This window comes from Aspergillus pseudotamarii, assembly GCF_009193445.1.
Source record: "Aspergillus pseudotamarii strain CBS 117625 unplaced genomic scaffold BDV38scaffold_1, whole genome shotgun sequence".
Lineage (NCBI taxonomy): Eukaryota > Fungi > Ascomycota > Eurotiomycetes > Eurotiales > Aspergillaceae > Aspergillus > Aspergillus pseudotamarii.
In genome coordinates this window covers 319,353-336,038 of record NW_022475015.1, presented here as the reverse complement: position 1 = coordinate 336,038, position 16,686 = coordinate 319,353, and the positions used below count along the sequence as shown (strand labels likewise).

General features: G+C 48.1%; 6 protein-coding genes across 6 annotated transcripts; 5 read left to right on the top strand and 1 right to left on the bottom strand.

Moving 5' to 3' along the window:
• Nucleotides 1-38: 38 nt before the first annotated feature.
• On the top strand, nt 39-3,742 carry BDV38DRAFT_266820 (Alpha/Beta hydrolase protein; the record flags this gene model as incomplete). The annotated part of the gene is made up of 9 exons (XM_032056481.1): nt 39-529; nt 581-659; nt 714-857; nt 889-1,155; nt 1,204-1,525; nt 1,579-1,653; nt 1,705-1,813; nt 2,192-2,218; nt 2,278-3,742. The coding sequence occupies 9 exons, from the start codon at nt 39-41 to the stop codon at nt 3,740-3,742; spliced, it is 2,979 nt and encodes a 992-aa protein (XP_031919686.1).
• A 373-nt stretch (nt 3,743-4,115) lies between these two features.
• On the top strand, nt 4,116-6,243 carry BDV38DRAFT_289535 (serine hydrolase domain-containing protein). Its single transcript, XM_032061262.1, has 4 exons — nt 4,116-4,743; nt 4,802-4,939; nt 4,995-5,259; nt 5,309-6,243. Exons 1-4 carry the CDS (start codon nt 4,185-4,187, stop codon nt 6,141-6,143), a joined length of 1,797 nt encoding a protein of 598 aa, XP_031919685.1. The 5' UTR covers nt 4,116-4,184; the 3' UTR covers nt 6,144-6,243.
• Nucleotides 6,244-6,914: 671 nt separating this feature from the next.
• Nucleotides 6,915-8,621, top strand: BDV38DRAFT_231732 (NAD(P)/FAD-dependent oxidoreductase). The gene is made up of 7 exons (XM_032052973.1): nt 6,915-7,033; nt 7,097-7,141; nt 7,202-7,249; nt 7,310-7,779; nt 7,840-8,257; nt 8,316-8,389; nt 8,440-8,621. The coding sequence occupies exons 1-7, from the start codon at nt 6,980-6,982 to the stop codon at nt 8,519-8,521; spliced, it is 1,191 nt and encodes a 396-aa protein (XP_031919684.1). The 5' UTR covers nt 6,915-6,979; the 3' UTR covers nt 8,522-8,621.
• A 307-nt stretch (nt 8,622-8,928) lies between these two features.
• BDV38DRAFT_289532 (FAD-dependent oxidoreductase) lies at nt 8,929-10,525 on the top strand (the record flags this gene model as incomplete). Its single annotated transcript, XM_032061261.1, has 4 exons — nt 8,929-9,221; nt 9,279-9,550; nt 9,596-9,966; nt 10,028-10,525. The coding sequence occupies 4 exons, from the start codon at nt 8,929-8,931 to the stop codon at nt 10,523-10,525; spliced, it is 1,434 nt and encodes a 477-aa protein (XP_031919683.1).
• A 1,989-nt stretch (nt 10,526-12,514) lies between these two features.
• On the top strand, nt 12,515-13,207 carry BDV38DRAFT_276702 (uncharacterized protein; the record flags this gene model as incomplete). The annotated part of the gene is made up of 2 exons (XM_032058286.1): nt 12,515-12,584; nt 12,639-13,207. The coding sequence occupies 2 exons, from the start codon at nt 12,515-12,517 to the stop codon at nt 13,205-13,207; spliced, it is 639 nt and encodes a 212-aa protein (XP_031919682.1).
• Nucleotides 13,208-13,972: 765 nt separating this feature from the next.
• On the bottom strand, nt 13,973-14,925 carry BDV38DRAFT_276701 (putative short-chain dehydrogenase/reductase; the record flags this gene model as incomplete). Its single annotated transcript, XM_032058285.1, has 3 exons — nt 13,973-14,035; nt 14,111-14,817; nt 14,883-14,925. 3 exons carry the CDS (start codon nt 14,923-14,925, stop codon nt 13,973-13,975), a joined length of 813 nt encoding a protein of 270 aa, XP_031919681.1.
• Nucleotides 14,926-16,686: the final 1,761 nt, after the last annotated feature.

Below are 16,686 nucleotides of genomic sequence, written 5' to 3'. Positions count from 1 at the left end.
GATAATGACTCCGTGAATGCCCAGCAGGTAGTCTCACCATGGTAAGGTTCAGCATTTTCATACCGACTATCTTGTCGTCTACGGCGCTGGCGTCGGATCTCCTCATCGACACCACGAGTGGTCCAGTGGAAGGCTTCTACAATAGCTCGTCCGTTCGTGCGTTTCTAGGTATACCATATGCCGAGCCAGCAACGGGGTTACGTCGATTCAAGCCACCCGTGCCCATATCGCGATCCAACCAGACCATTCAGGTCAACTCGTTTCCTGCAACATGTCCAGGGCAGTATACCTTCTCCAATGAGTCCATCTGGAGCGTCCTACCCTACATGCCATGGAACACGGACAGCATGTCAGAGGACTGTCTTGCGATAAATGTATGGGCGCCCAAAGCTAAGAAAGAAAATGGTAAATTCGCGGTGATGATGTACATCTATGGTGGAGGGTTCACCCAGGGCGGATCAGCCATCCCCTTCTACGATGGGACGAACTTGGTCGAGGAGCACCAGGATATAGTTGTCGTTACCTTCAAGTGAGTGCTATCCTTTGAAGAAGGTTTCCTGAACTGACCATTGTCTGTTAGCTATCGCGTCTCGATATTTGGGTACCCTAACGCTCCGGGTCTTGAACCTGGACAACAAAATGTTGGACTTCTCGATCAGGTATGCTGCTAGACATATCTGGCTCTAGTGCGGAGGGAGACCTAATGAAATCAGAGACTTGCCGTGGAATGGGTCCACCGCAATATCGGCCAATTCGGTGGAGATCCTTCAAGAATTATGCTGTTTGGCCAGAGTGCTGGAGCAGCGTCTACGGATCTGTTCACCTATGCGGTTCGTATACTGATCCGATATGGAAAAGTACAGGAATTAACACCACGTTGATTTCTAGTACCCGCACAACCCTATCGTACACGGCGTTATTATGCAATCGGGCGCCGCGTCGATAATTATGAATGAAGACAAAACCCATCAAAACTGGCAGAATCTATCCCAAGCACTAGGATGTAGTAGTCTGCAATGCATGCAGGACAAGCCATGGGAAGAGATCCTCGAAGGAGTGTCTTCTGGGTCTTACAGCTTTAGCCCGGTACCAGACAACGTTACAGCATTCGCTGACTACGAAGCACGTGCGAAACAAGGAGGGCTCGCTCGTTTGGTAAGCCTTCTTGCTATACGCACAAGGCAAAGTAGCTAATTCGTCCAGCCAACGTTAATTGGTGGTGCTGATCGCGAAGGTTCAGCGAACATGAATCTTAGCTCCAAGTCCATCAATGAGACACTGGTATATACAGCTACTCAGAGCACGTTTAATTGCCCGATTGTGGAGACGGTGGACAACCGCCTCGAGCAAGATATCCCAACCTGGCGATACTTGTACCACGGCAATTGGTCTGGCTTGAGTCCGACTCCGTGGCTTGGAGCGTACCATTCTAGTGACGTACCCATTGTCTTTGGGACATACAATAATACACCAATCCAGCCATCCTCCAGCCCAGCAGAGGTTGCCGCGAGCAAATATATTCAAGGTACCTATTTACCACGGTTCACTGGATTCCTGAATCACTGCTAACTGGGTCAGGCGCATGGGTGGCATTTGCTAAAGATCCCTGGAACGGGTTGAATAACTATGGATGGCCGCAATTTACCTCTCAGAGTATGTTTGATCGCGGACCCGTACTTATTCATTGCTAATGGAGTCTTTCAGACCAGTCACTAGTCAATTTAGCTCTGGACAACCGTGCCACGGCAACGATAGGCTCTGCAGGAAAGTGGGATTCATATTGTCGTGGGGCAAATAACCACGAGATAAATATGTAGATTCGTGTCTGAATTGAGTATAAAGCTGGACGAGGGGAGGTCAGGAACTAAAGTGGTGTCAGGATGGCTTAGAAAACATTTAATTAGTAGCTTGATTAGAAACCTATGGCATCAGATATAGGCGAAGATCACGGCGGGGCTTAAGCCAACGGCCCCCACGGCGATGGATGCCTACTGAGACTTGAGCCAATAGTTCGTGAATCTAATACGAAGATTTAAACCCCATTGGGAAAATGGCAGGCTTAGTTTGATTGAAGCCTAACCTGCATTTTTGTGAAGATGACACTGGTGCTCTCTCCACCCACCGGGCCACTGTCTGAAGCACTTGGTGCAATGGCGGAAGTACAGCAGAGTAAACGAAGATTTGTTAACAGATCCAAGACGGGATGCCGCACATGCCGGTGAGTTACAGCGAGGATCGGCCGGATATCAGCTGGTCGGCTAATGATCAGAGATAAAGAGCCCGTCGTGTCAAATGTGATGAGACCCCGGGATCATGTCGCAACTGTATCTCAACGGGCCGAAAGTGCGAATACGACATCCAGCGCCTGCCACGTCGACTACCTGGTAGTCGACCGACCGGCGAATCTATAGTGCTATCTACACACATTGCCGATGGCTTTTGGTGGAAAATCACGTCCGACGAGCGTCGGTGCTTTTCGTTCTTCCAACACCGGTCCCTTCCAACTGTGATCGGATACTTTGACTCGCCCCTATGGCAGAGGTTGGTTCTTCAGATGAGTCAGGTCGACCAGGCAGTCTACCATGCCGTCGTGGCATTTTCTGCAATCCATGTGGACTACGAGGCCCGTGGAAACCCTTTAACCATGAAAGACTTGGACAACTCGTGGCAGCGGTTTGCAGTCGATCAATGCGGGAAAGCATACGCGCTATTGACTGCGCGCTCTGCGTCGCGGGATCCCAATTTACAAGAGGTCACACTCGTGTGTTGCATGTTGTTTGTACTCTCGGAGCTCATGCGCGGCTACTATGACCTTGCCTTCACGCATCTGCGAAATGGTTTGCAAATCCTGAAGGATGTGGGCTGTCGCCAATTACCCAATCCATCTCCTACATGCGCCCCGATTGTAGAGCAAAGTCTCGTTGATACCTTTTGTCACCTGGATGTCCAGTCGGCGTATTTCGGTGTGGGCGAACTAGTACTCCCGGTGCAATCAGACGTGTGTCTTCTGGAGTGGAACACGGGCAATGTGGAACCATTCCAGCACCTTTGTGAAGCCCGAAGGGTATTAGACTCACTAATGGGAGCCGTGTTCCAGTTTCATACCTTTGTCTCGCCCCTGTCACGGACGGAGATAGGTGTCAAGTATGGATACCTTTCGCAGCGGCAATTCGACCTCGGTTCTCAGCTTCGGCGGTTTGCCCAAGCATTTGATCCTCTTTATATGCATCTGTCCACACGGTGTGATATCAAAGGGAAACGGGGCGCGGACATAATCTACTTGCACCAGCTGTCCCTGTCCATGATTCTGGAAACATGCCTTCTTGGTCACACGAAAGAGCTCCTCGATTATTATACGCCGGCATTTAGGAAGCTCGTCGCACTAGCCGAGGCGATTACAACCAGTTTCACGGAACGTCCCAGCATTTTGCTCCATATGGGCGTTATCGCTCCGTTGTTCTTCGTGTCAACCGAGTGTAGTGAACCTGAGGTTCGATGGCGAGCAATTCGGGCGCTTCAATCTTGGCCGCATCGCGAGGGGACTTGGGATTCCAGTCTCGTCGCAAGAATAGCCATTGAGACGATGACAGTTGAGGAACAAGCTGTCCAAGACCCGGATCAAGCTTCTCATGTCAGCCACGCTTTTACGATAGTATCGCCGGAAGACGCATCGTCTGCTCAAATGTTGTACACTCTGGATGGCGGAGGTGAAATTCAGTCACGTACACTTTCGTTGGAATAGAAAAAAATAAAAATAAAACCCAATGAAGCTTTCAGAAATCGGTCTGCCTAATGATATACCTTTCTTCTAAGTATTTGTCCTGCCTTGCGATGGAGTACTCCGCCACAATCTGACCCGTAGGATCCGAGGAAATTTTAGTCCCAACCCAGGCATTTCTAATTTAGCCAAGAATACGCGGATTAACCAATCAGGTCAAATCCAAGATCGCACTGGTTTGTTGGCAAAGGTGCCGGATGTCGTCTCCACTTGTAAACGAACTGGCCAATAAAACTACACGAGTTGCAATGTTGTGAGATCTTTGCTTGTAAGGCATCCATCCAGCAACTCTATATGGAAATAATCCACAGATAACAATGATTTCATACCAATATAAAAGCATGCTCGCGCCACGAAGCAACGTCGATTCTCAATCAGAAGTCATACGTGCTTAAGAATAGCCACCATGGTATTGCTATACTCAGCCCGCGCTCATCAGCTCTTGCGAATAGTTTCATTCTTGCTATTCACTCTCGTTTACGCTCAAGATTCCTGTCCTCTCCAAACCCCCTTATACCCTCCACCGCGGGATCTCCTCTCCAGCCAAGATGTCAAGGCGGCTTCGGAAAACCTCACTCAAGCGATTGAAGAAGCCCTCACTACAGGTCTAACCGATCTCGGCTCATTACCTCTCAACACAACCACATTCGCTGTTAAAGTATTCTCCTCTCACACAGAAGGCTCTCTATATGAGTACCTTTACACATCGCCAACTTACAGTCCAAGGTTGGGTGCAGGCGCACAGAACACGACACTCGATAGCGTTTATCGAGTTGCAAGCATTTCGAAACTGTTGACGGTGTTGACCCTGCTGGCACATGACGGATATACCCACTGGAATCATCCGATTACGACCTTTATCCCGGACCTAGACATAATAGCTCGTAACCAGAGCTCTCGTGTTCAATGGCAGGATATTACCATTGGTGATTTGGCCGCGCAGTTGAGCGGCGTGCCCCATGATTGTATGTCGTTCCTACTTTTGGAACTTGTGGACGGAAAGACTAATCATTGTCCATATAGATGCATTCGAGGATCTGGCCGGTCAATATAGTAACGAGCAAATGATGGCCATGGGCCTCCCTGCCGTTCCGGCGAAGGATATCCCGACATGCAATCAGGGGGAAGCGGTAAATGGGGGAAGTCCGTGCGATAGAGAAGGTGTGCTCAGCTGATAAACCTTAATGATGGCTAAATTGCTGACGGTTCATGAAAGCATTCCTCCGCGGTATAGTCAGTGAAAATCCGACGTTTGCTCCAGGCACTACGCCCGCTTATTCCAATGCAGCTTACCAGCTGTTGCGCTACGCGATGGAGAACATCACTGGAACCGACTTCCCGTCCATGTTCGAGAACAGCATAGTCAAGCCTCTCAGTCTCAACTCAACAAGCTTACTCGTCCCGAAGAATGCCAACGTTGGTATCATTCCGCTTAATCAGACGGCCAGTGTGTGGGACTTTGATCTAGGCGACGGTGATGCGTAAGCTATTCTACTTCCATCTACGTGACAAAAGCTCACCATATCTTAGCTTTGGGGGTGCATACTCGAGTGCCAATGATCTTGCTGTCATTGGTCGCTCCATTCTTCAATCTCTTTCCGACTCCTCAGCATTAAATATCTCGTCAACCTTGACCCGTCACTGGCTGAAACCATTGAGCCACACCACCAGCTTCCAAACCTCTGTCGGGGCTCCCTGGGAAATCTTCCGTTACGAGCTACCGAACCGACCTAACCATGTCATCGATGTTTACAGCAAATCCGGAAACCTGGGAGCATATGCCGATATCATTGCGCTCATTCCGGAGTACGAAATTGGGTTCTCAATCACAGCTGCTGATCTGCCGACAAACCCTCTACCGAATGTATGGGGATTAGCAGACCTAATCATTGACCGGCTCTCTCCTGCATTCGACAAGGCCGCCCAACAAGAAGCCAACTGCACTTATGCAGGTACATACAAGGCACAAGGGGCAAATTCTACGACTGATTCCTATGTCACTATTACAACGGATCACCAGAAGCCCGGTCTCCTGGTGACTAAGTGGGTGAGTAATGGCGTCGACTTTCTTCAGTCTCTCGTCGCTCTTTCGGGGTTCGAGGGGCTAGCTGTTAGGTTATATCCCACTGGGATTGAGGAAAGCGTACCTGGAAAATCTGCGAACCGTGTATTTTTCCGTGGTGTATTTGACTATGACACGTCTGGACAGTCAAGGGGCGTTATCTCTGCCTGTCAGTCTTGGCTCAATGTCGATGCCTCTCGAGTCGGTAACATTGGTGTTGATGAATGGGTGTTTACACTTGATAAAGGCAAGGCAAGCAGTGCTGAGCCCCGACTGATGAGGAAGCAGTTGCGTCGTGTATAGAAGGATCCGCTGGTTTTAGCTCTGACTTTTGGTACACCATGTTCTAAACTTGTGTTCTATCATACATGTCCCTTTTTAGTGATGTTGCTTCTTTTGCGTTCCTCATTCTTCGTCTTTCGTCGAGCTTGCAATGCCTTTTGCAGGCGTTTGGCATCACTATGATCCGGGTATAGTTTTAACTTAGGACAATACTTTCGAAGAACTTGGAATCTAGTTGTTCAGTTAAACACCAAATGGTTAGAAATAAGATGCTTAGTAGTAGATTGTCCCGGAGAAAGCATAGTACCGATATATCCTACCGAACCTCATCCCCATAGCTTCTATATCCCTCGCAAATAATATTGCAGCTTAGACTGCCAGGACACTGAGGGAATTGTGATATTCATACCAGACTTAGGCTCGGGAACGATATACCGGCGGAATCACGAGGAGATTTAGGACCAAGTAACCTATCACTGCGGTTCCGATCCGGTGGGGGAGGAGGGTTTCTGATAACTCGTTGAAGCGTCGGATCATTAGCTAATCGCATATTTAGTAAACGGGAAAAAAGCAACCGTGAGGCGATCCGGAAGTGGCCATCCGAGACACAATATCCATCTACTCGGCGTTAAGAGGGAGAATTATCCTCAAGGAGTTAAGCTTTACCCCCGAGCCCCGACTCCGTGGATCAGATAACGGCATCATGCCGACCCCGGCTGCCGTCCACCAATGATGGTCCATGGCAGAGTCTTTTTCCGCTTTGCCTCCCTTATCTGATCGAGTACTTAAAAAGAGGCGCGTCCGGGGACCCTAGTCAACTGTTCATCTTTCATTTTCAAATTCATTATAGACGCAAAATGGCTAGTGCTTTGAGAAATATCATTGTCGTTGGAGGGTCCTATGTGGGAAAGGTGAGTTATGACTAAGTATCTATCTGTTCTCTCTTTGATTCCTAATGCTAAGTTACAATTTAGACCACGGCCCAAGAGCTCGCACAAGTGGTGCCAAATACGCACAGGGTGAGTTGCTGCCATTGGCATACTGTTGAATCTTTAAGTGTCTGACTTTGAAACTCGCAGGTCCTGTTGATTGAGCCACACAGTCATTTCCACCATCTCTTTACTTTTGTAAGCATGAATGGTCTATCTCCGCCCTGATGCCAGCTTACCGAAGTGTCTACTATTCAGCCTCGCTTCGCAATTGTTCCCGGACAAGAACACAAAGCCTTCATTCCATATACGGGACTCTTCCCTTCTACTACAAGCCCAGTCCGACATGCCGTAGTGCAAGCTAGGGCTCTATCTGTGCAGTCGCAGCACGTCAAGCTGGACCGTGAATGGCAAGGTTCCCGTCAAGTTCCCTTCGACTATCTCGTCGTCGCGACCGGTACCCGTCTCGTGCAGCCGGCAGGTATGAGACATGATGACAAGCTCTCCTCCGTCGCATATCTCCAAAATCACCAAAACGACGTCAAAAAGGCCAAGTCCATTCTCATCGCGGGCGGTGGTGCGGTCGGCGTCCAGATGGCCACCGACCTAAAGGAATTCTATCCCGATAAAGATATCACAGTCGTGCAGTCTCGCCCGCAGTTAATGTCGGGGTTCCATGAAGGGCTGCATGATCTTGTTAAGGAACGTTTTGATGAGCTTGGCATCAAGTGAGTATAATGTGATTCGGGATCACCGGTTTATGCATTTGCTGATGGAATATTTTCCAGGTTCGTCACTGGAGCTCGAGTAAAGATCCCTGCCGAGGGGTATCCCACTCAGGGAGGTCCTTTCAATGTCGAGCTCACCAATGGCACCCAATTGTCGACCGAGTTTGTGATCTGTGCTACCGGCCAAACGCCAAACAATGGTCTCATCAGTGAACTCGCCCCGTCAACGTCCGAGTCTCTGATTAACCCCGATAACGGCTTTATACGGATCCGACCGACGATGCAATTCCTTGACCCTAAGTACTCGAACCTCTTCGCAGTCGGCGACATCGCAGATACAGGACTGCGTAAGGCTGCCAGACCCGGCTCAGCCCAGGCCGCTGTGGTCGCAAAGAACATCCAGGCTATGATTGAAGGAAAGAATCCCGAGGAAGCCTTTCCTCGGATGCCGGCAGCGATCCATGTGACTCTTGGAATGGTATGTTGATTTGATATCAATTCCGTTATATTGCTGAACTAGTGCTGACCACATCCAGAAATATAATGTCATCTTCAGGAACCCTAACGTCGCTGAAGGGCAGACCGAGCCCACTATCATGAAGAAGTTTGAGTAAGTCTCCCTATTTCCACCAGACATTCATCTGCTAACAGCACATAAAGTGGACAAGAGGATATGAATGTCGAGGCATTCTGGCAGAGGCTAGGTGTCCCGATTGAGAGCTCGAATCAGTATCATCTGTAGAGTTTCCATGTGCGTTTTGCATTGCGTCATGGTTTTAATGCTGTTATAATGTATTTATACCCAATAACACCATATGCTGTTTTCAAGGATAATATATTAGAAGTATCCCAGGTACCAATACTAGTCGGATGGTGGTGTATATTTTCTCTTGAGACAATAAATAGGTGAAGCTAAGCGTTGGCCCTAACCAGCCACTAAAATGGTGTCAGCGTGCAGCAGAGTGACGAATCCACCACAAAATCTCCGACAACACGACGACCTTCAGACCGCCTATTTCGAGATGGATAATTCCAAAAGATACTTTTCTGTTTATTCCTTGTCCTATATCTCAAATCCATATCCACATCTTGCAGAACATAGTCCACACCACGCTACGCCGACCGGTCTGCATAGCTACTTTAGCGGAAATGGCCGAATCGCCAATGAGAATTATTATCGTCGGCGGCTCGGTAACAGGCCTGACACTGGCGCATTGTCTTGATCGAGCAGGAATAGATTATATTGTGCTGGAGAAACATGAGGAAATTCACCCGCAGATCGGCGCATCAGTAGTCATCTTTCCCAACGGAGGCCGAATCTTAGAGCAGTTGGGTCTGTACCAGAGGATAGAAGATTTGAGTCAAAAGCTCCGGCGCATTCATACATGCTTTCGGGATGGATTTTATTATGACAGCAATGTCCCTGAGCTGGTGAAGGAGTTGTATGTTCATTGTTACCCTCATCGATTGGGTTTAGGTACTGAGTGAAGCATCCACAGATTCGGCATGGACTTCGCTATCTTGGAACGAAGACAACTCCTTGAAGTCTTGTTCACAGGACTACAGGACAAGTCCAAAGTGCATACCGGTAAACAGGTGACCGGCATTCTTCTGACTGAATCTGGTGTGTCGGTGACAACGACAGACGGGGCCAGATACGATGGTGATCTCGTTGTGGGAGCGGATGGAGTCCATAGCTTCGTCCGGTCGGAGATGTGGCGCATTGCTGATCTCGAGCAGCCGGGGCTTATATCAAACAAGGAAAGGTCAAGTAAGTAAAGATCACAATTTATGCGAACAGGGCTAATCAGCATAGACATGACGGTGGAATTTGCCTGTGTTTTTGGTATCTCAAGTACAGTGGAAGGGGCCAAGTCTTGGGATCATGTCATTAGATACAACCCCGGTGTGACACTTTTTGTCTTTCCTGGAACGGATAATGGCATCTTCTGGCTCCTGTTTCGAAAGCTTGACAAAATGTATACCTATCCCAACGCGCCTCGGTTCACGAAAGAGGACGCGATTTCAACGTGTGAATCATTAGTCGATCTTGCTGTGTGGGAGAACATCCAATTCGGTGATATATGGAGGCAACGACGGACCTTCCACATGACAGCGTTGGAAGAAGGCCTGCTAAAGACGTGGCATTATGGTCGTATAGTCTGCATTGGAGACAGTGTGAGCAAGGTAACAGATTCCTCCAGAGATTGCAGATATCGTGCAAAGCAGGCCCTAACCTTGAATCTAGATGACCCCAAATCAAGGGCAAGGAGCTAATACGGCTATTGAGGCTGCGGCTGGCCTGACGAATGTGTTGTATTCCTTAAGCCAAGAGCCTGAGGGACAGCGTCCAACAGAGGGTGAAATTCAGCGAAAGCTGGATCACTTCAACGCGACACAGTTCCAGCGTCTGTTAGCAATCCACCAAAGCTCCGAGTTCCTTACTCGGCTCCAAGCATGTGATGGGCTGGCAAAATCGGTATTTGCCCGATACGTGGCGCCATATTGTGGAGGGACTATTGAGGGAATTTCTGGACTGGCGACGACCGGCACGGTCCTAGACTTCGTCCCCTTGACAGAGCGCTCTGGAAGGGATTGGTCTCCCGTATCGTCTTGGGCGCCATGGATGTCTAAGATGGCGTATTTTGGAACCCAAGCATTCGTTGGCCTAGCGATTGCATCACTTCCGGCAAGCTTTGCGTGGACATTGTACAAGATAGCTATTCCTAGAGTGCTGCATAGGTGAACTTCTGCCTCGGGCTCGGATTATACGTTTTTACGCCGTCCAAATCAGCGCTAATTGGACCCGAGTACGGATGCGCGACGTCTTGATCGACAACGATAGCATCTTCAGCTCCGATTAGTAACCTGCTCCAGTCTGTTCTTTTACCGCTCTCTTCAAGCTTAGGGTTCCCATTTGCCCCAGGCTTCACTTTTTCCAAGTCTTCGCGCATGAGATAACGTAGTCCGGCCCTTGGCATGCATACAATCACATCCATTGGGACGCGTTGCATGTCGATCATTATGCTGCCCATGAGGTCACCGCTAGGCGCGCCTTTAGCTCAACCTACTCTGGACATTCCCGAAATGCTGCTACCCGTGAATACATAATATCCCCACGAAAGGGAGCCACTTGTGAGGTATTTAGTATTCTAGAACCAAGCTAAGGTATCCGAAGGTGTACAGGTCTATCCACTTAATTCTTGCATGCCTTTTCAGGCGGTGTGTTGGTGGAAAGGGGCTCTTACTCACGCTGCCCCTTAAGCGATACACTAAACGATCTCTTAAGGTTCGAAAGGCTAATTGATAGTAGAAATTGTAAAACTATTCAGAATAACACTTGCTCACAGCAGTCAGCAGCCCAGCCGCAATGTGCCCGAGGAACCTATTTTCCGAGCCCAGACCGTGTTGGTCTGAATGTGACATCGACTGATGCATGGGGCAGTGCAGAATGCTATTTTGAATAAACGTTCAATGAGGGCTACATGCAGTCCATTTCCTCGCGTATCTCCTTTTGCTCCTTAATTTGGTCAATCAGTTGAACCTTAATTCTAGGGCAATGGCTTCGTACCTTGTAGGGCTAACGTTGACATCAATCCCAAAGCCCAGCCAATGAGCTACCTCACAACTAGCGTCACTCCTATTGCCTCAATTTTGGAAGCATGTTGCTAATTCTGCAGTGGGCCGCATTCAGCTGAATAGTGGGTAACCGGTAGCCAGTGGGTTCCATTGGTGAAATAGTCTGCGCAGTGGACGACTTAGTTAACGGACAAGCACCAACGGTACTCCGTACCTTAGACCAAACCGCCTGGAGAATAGCATATCCGCTTTGCGAGCTTTATCTGATCCAAAAATACCATATTCCCCGCAGGCTCTGGGCAGATTCCTCGTCATCACCCGCGAGATCGACAAGTGGCAGAGGCTAAGCTCACGCCGTGTGGGCCCCAGTCCACCAGTGAGGCTTTAGCCCTCCACTGGAGGATCGGCGGGCGCCGCGTGTGCACTCAAAACCGCTCAACGCCAATAAAAATGCCTGTTTTATGGGAGCCTATTGTTAATACAGTTTGTTATGGCCTGAGATGGCGGCTAACTATGGAGATACTCTATTGCCGATCATTTACTAGGGCTGGCATCAGAGTATGTGTCGGAGTTGATGAATCCCGAAGCAGAACCTGACCTGTCCGAAGTTATGCCACGGACCGAGGGCCATCAATTCAGCAGCATCATTTACCAATTTTTGAGGCACATCTTACTAGGCTTCATGGTATGTTCGAATTTACTTTGCATGTCTTACAAGCCGCAGAGGCGATTGTCTAACTGGTTAGCCAGCCGTAATGAGTATCATTGATGCAAGCGCCGGAATGTCGACCAAGGGATCCACCTATTCGTAAGACGTCAACTGTCTTTGCGCTTTGTCAACCAGAGTCAAAGTCTGGTACAGTGCTGCTCCATCGATCCCACAACTCGATCGACATACCTTCTGATGCTTACGACTCATCCAGAACTACGCCACGTCAAGCCGGTCGTCATTCCCGATCCCAATGGCTCCAGGGCTGTATCGTTCTCAGATGGGAGACGTTTAGCAGTAGATCGAACCGTATAAAGGGAACGGCGCGACCTGCCTCGTCAATGCATCATCAGCTCGAATCCAAATACACAATCAACACTCTCACTAGCTTTCCACTCACTCACTATTCACCCATTCGTTTCAGTTTCCTTTCAATCAACAATCAAAATGAAGATCTCCGCCGTTCTCTCTACCTTGATGGTCGCCGGCCTCGTTGCCGCCGCTCCTCCTACTGAGCGTATGTCGACTGCCCTTTATACGGAAGGGAAATATGGCTAACAGTTATCGATAGGTCCTACCGACCTGCAGAAGCCTCCGGTTCCTCTTCCTACTGCTGAAGCTCCTGTCCCGCCCAAGCTGGACAACGACAACAGCAAGCGTGGAGATGTTCCCCCGCCTAAGAAGCCTACCGATCTCCCAACTCCTCCCAAGGATCCCAAGGATCCCAAGGAGAATGACAACGGCAAGCGCGGTGACGCGCCACCTCCTCCTCCTACCGACAAGCCTCTTCCTCCTAAGGAAGATGACAAGGGCAAGCGTGACGAGGTTCCCCCTCCTCCTAAGCCCACCGAGGACAAGCCTACTCCCCCGAAGGACCACGACAATGACAAGCGCGGTGATGTGCCGCCTCCTCCCCCAACGGACAAGCCTCTTCCTCCCAAGGAGAAGGAGAATGACAACGACAAGCGTAGAGACGTTCCCCCTCCCCCTCCCACTGACAAGCCCCTCCCCCCTAAGGAGGACAACGACAACGACAAGCGCGGTGATGTCCCTCCTCCTCCTAAGCCCACCGAGGACAAGCCCGCTCCCCCCAAGGAGAACGACAATGACAAGCGTGGTGATGAGGTATGTCGTGCCTGATGGATTCTCGTGTCAATCACGAGAGGGGATGATGAACTTATAGGATCGGAGTGGTGGTGGACTTTCAGTACTACAATATCTGTACCTTTTCTTTCTTTTTTTGTCCAGCTGGATTTATTGTGTAGCTAACTAATCGAATGCATTCGTTTTTGGTATCATTTATGCTTCTGGTGGCTGTAGTGTAGCTTGTCTGTGTTCTGAATTCTGACCCGGTTTTATGTCTCATTCTTTATAATGAAAGGGCCAGTACGACTGCTTTTCCTGGAGTAGAGACCACATTTAATTAAATTATATATAAGATAGTAATATCAGTGTCGGTCCCTGCTCAATATGGAGCATTCCGCCAAGAATTTGTGCCAGTTGTGCGATTAGATGAAGTTGTATGCGAAGACGCCATCATCATGAAAATATACACATAGGTACTTGTCGCGAAATTATTATTAATGTTCCAGAGGGAGATAACATGACAGGACTTTGTTTAAAACTTAGGATAAAGGTGCAGTTGGCTGATACAACATTTAGCGTTAGGGTGTATGCGGATGGTGAGATATATATCTCCACTCCATTTATATTCGCTAGTTAGCTACTACTACTTTCTCGAACAAGGTATTTCTTCTCCTACTCCTTTGTTTTTGAGTGCTGACCACATTCATATCACTGCTGTTGATACAAAAAAAAAAAAAAAAAAAAAAAAAAAAACAGGAAAGGATGTTTAGATGGAGTGGTATTCATATTCATTTCTAGACGTTCAATATCAAGCAGTGATTATTGAATGGTAAAACCACCATCCACCCTGATGTCAGCTCCATTAATCATACCACTAGAATCCTGTTTAGCTGGTCAGTGTGAAGAAATGAGCATGAAAAAAAAAGCTAGAATCCTTGCCTGACAGAGGAAAAGGACCGCATCTGCGACCTCTTCTGGTAATGCGAATTTCCCGGTTGGAATCGTCTTCAGGAAGGCCTCGCGTACATCGTCTTGTCCCCACGCTTTCTTTCCGAGCTCAGTCCACGCCACCGTTGGCGATACTGAATTCGACGTGATACCACGACCTCCCCACTCAGAAGCCATACTGCGTGTCAATCCCAAGAGTGCAGCTTTAGAAGCGCAGTAAGCGCTATGGCGAGGCAGTGCTACATGAGCTGCCTGCGATGCAATATTGACGATTCTTCCGGGTGGGGGAGGATTAGTTGAAGATTCCGCAGACTTCGAGGCAGCGAAGTAGAGTCGAGCGAATGCCTGAGAGCATAGCATTGGTCCGAAGACATTCGTGGTAAGATGTTTCATGGTATCCTCCGGTGGCGTCGACTCCATATCACTCAGGTTGACATAACCGGCTGTATTGATCAGGATGCTTGGGAAGCTCCGATCCGCCACAGAGGACGATGAGGGCTCGACCATTTCCTTGTCCAGTGATTTGAATGCCGACTGAACAGATTCCGGCGACGTGATGTCACACTCATAGGCTCGGATTTCATCTAAGTCGGCAACCCGACCGTAAATAGACTCCAGCAGCTGGTCTCGACGCGCAGCCTCAAAGGGTGCATACAAAATGGCCAGTCGGGCCCCTTGCTGACGGAGCTTCTTGGCTATGCTTGACCCAAGCCCACCTAGACCACGGTTGAGATTAACATGGTTCTCTTTCTCGGCTTCATCAGCGACCGCTCAACCCTACCTAAGCCTCCAGGAAGGATTGCTAACCTGCGAGCAAACGCCATTATCACGATAAGATGACTTCAATGCTACCAGTATGTGGCGTGAAACCTGAAGTTGTGTCTGGAAGATAGTAGTGAGTCTTTACCCCTCCCTTCGAGGACGTTTCGTGGACTTTGCCTTTTCTAGTAAAGTGATAGATCGGCGATGATGTCATTTCATCTCGGCTATCATTCTGGGCATATAAAATGTCAGGTCGTATATACTTAATAAATATGAATTACAATACTTAGTGCATAACTGGAGAATTATCCGCACTGTCAGTCAAAAAGGGACTTGAACCTGGTACATGCGTCTGTTGGTGCCTTATCTTCTGGGCTCAATCTTGAGCCTGTGAATTCAGGTGTTGTGAACTAGAAGCGGTTAGCGTCTACGGAGGCCTATAGCAGCCACTCTATAATAACAGTTCTTCTTTTAAAGTCTATTTACTGCTTTCTTAATTGTTTTCTCTATTAAATTATTATAGAATTACTTATTTATTTCTTTAATTCTTGTATAGAACTATATCTTGTTTAATAATTAATCTTGAGCTATATAAGAGAACTTCAGCTATCTCGTGTAAATAAATAGATTTTTGTTATTATCGAGACTACTCTATCTATATCTCACCCTATTTATTTATACAATAATAACTTTATTGTTCTCTTGTAGGGGAGCGGAATCTACAGTATAGGTAATATTACAATGAACAATCCTCCCCGCTATAATACAGCTATACTTTCAGCAAATAGCTATCTAGTTATTGGCTTTGTAACTGATAACCCCGGAGTATAGTTGATACACTGCCATATTGGGTAGTATACAGAGGAGGACTTTGCTATTCAGTTTGTGGAGTAGTACTCTGAGATCTAAGACTTAAATTAATTACAACTCGCTTCACTTGAACTGCCAGAACTGGGAGACTTACCAGAGCGGGAAGGATTTCGCTATTGAGGATGACTCGGGAATTTAATTATGTCGTTCTTTGACATATACCATCTCATATGTACGTGTGCAAGTACGCATTCTTTCTTGTCAACTATTTATGGAAGTGGGTGCATCTTAGTCATAATATATTGGCTATACTCCATCTATTCGGGCTAGCAGGCTTGTTGTGTATTGTAGTAAGTGCTAGGTTAGAGGTAGTAGAATAGTGCAGTGCTGTGGGGCAATACTTGGACGCGGTATGTTAGTTCTATCACTTTAATATTTTCTACAATTATTTAACTAACAAGCGGCCGTACCCTCTCCGCAAGTAGTATTACCCCTGCGTAGAGCCGCAATAACTTTGCTAACTCCTTTGCCAGGTGTGAGCCATTCCCCCTGCTGTCCCTTCCCCCCAAGAACTTCTTTGTCTGAACCTCACCATGCTTTCTGTCACCTCAGGTGAATATATTACTTCTGCGTCCTGTACCCACCCGCAATATAATGGCCTCTCCTACCTGGATTGACTCTACTACGGAGTGTCGAAACAGAAGAGCCAAGTTTAGTTAGTAGCTAGGATTTACTCTTGACTACGCGGCTAAAATGGCCAAGCGTGCGAATACACTTTCGTCCAGAGTAGTGACCGCATATATACAGTTCATAAGTAAGATCGTTCATTGCGAAACATAGCGGCTATTCTTGTGTAGTCTCTTTGAATAGATCTCTTTATCATCCTTATACGATGTATTCTCTCCCATTGGCCCCCGTAGTTTAGATCCGACATATCGGGCGTCGTTCAACGAAGTTGGTCACTGCGATTGAACCGGCAGGAAATAGTCATCGCAGGCTTAGATAGGACCTCC

Excerpts from the sequence above, each read along its gene's own strand:
- BDV38DRAFT_289535 (XM_032061262.1), top strand. The coding sequence starts at position 4,185 with ATGGTATTGCTATACTCAGCCCGCGCTCATCAGCTCTTGCGAATAGTT. Across the intron at positions 4,744-4,801 it reads GAGCGGCGTGCCCCATGATT|ATGCATTCGAGGATCTGGCC; the intron begins GTATGTCGTTCC and ends TTGTCCATATAG. Across the intron at positions 4,940-4,994 it reads AAGTCCGTGCGATAGAGAAG|CATTCCTCCGCGGTATAGTC; the intron begins GTGTGCTCAGCT and ends GGTTCATGAAAG.
- BDV38DRAFT_231732 (XM_032052973.1), top strand. The coding sequence starts at position 6,980 with ATGGCTAGTGCTTTGAGAAATATCATTGTCGTTGGAGGGTCCTATGTG. Across the intron at positions 7,142-7,201 it reads TGGTGCCAAATACGCACAGG|GTCCTGTTGATTGAGCCACA; the intron begins GTGAGTTGCTGC and ends TGAAACTCGCAG. Across the intron at positions 7,780-7,839 it reads TTTGATGAGCTTGGCATCAA|GTTCGTCACTGGAGCTCGAG; the intron begins GTGAGTATAATG and ends AATATTTTCCAG.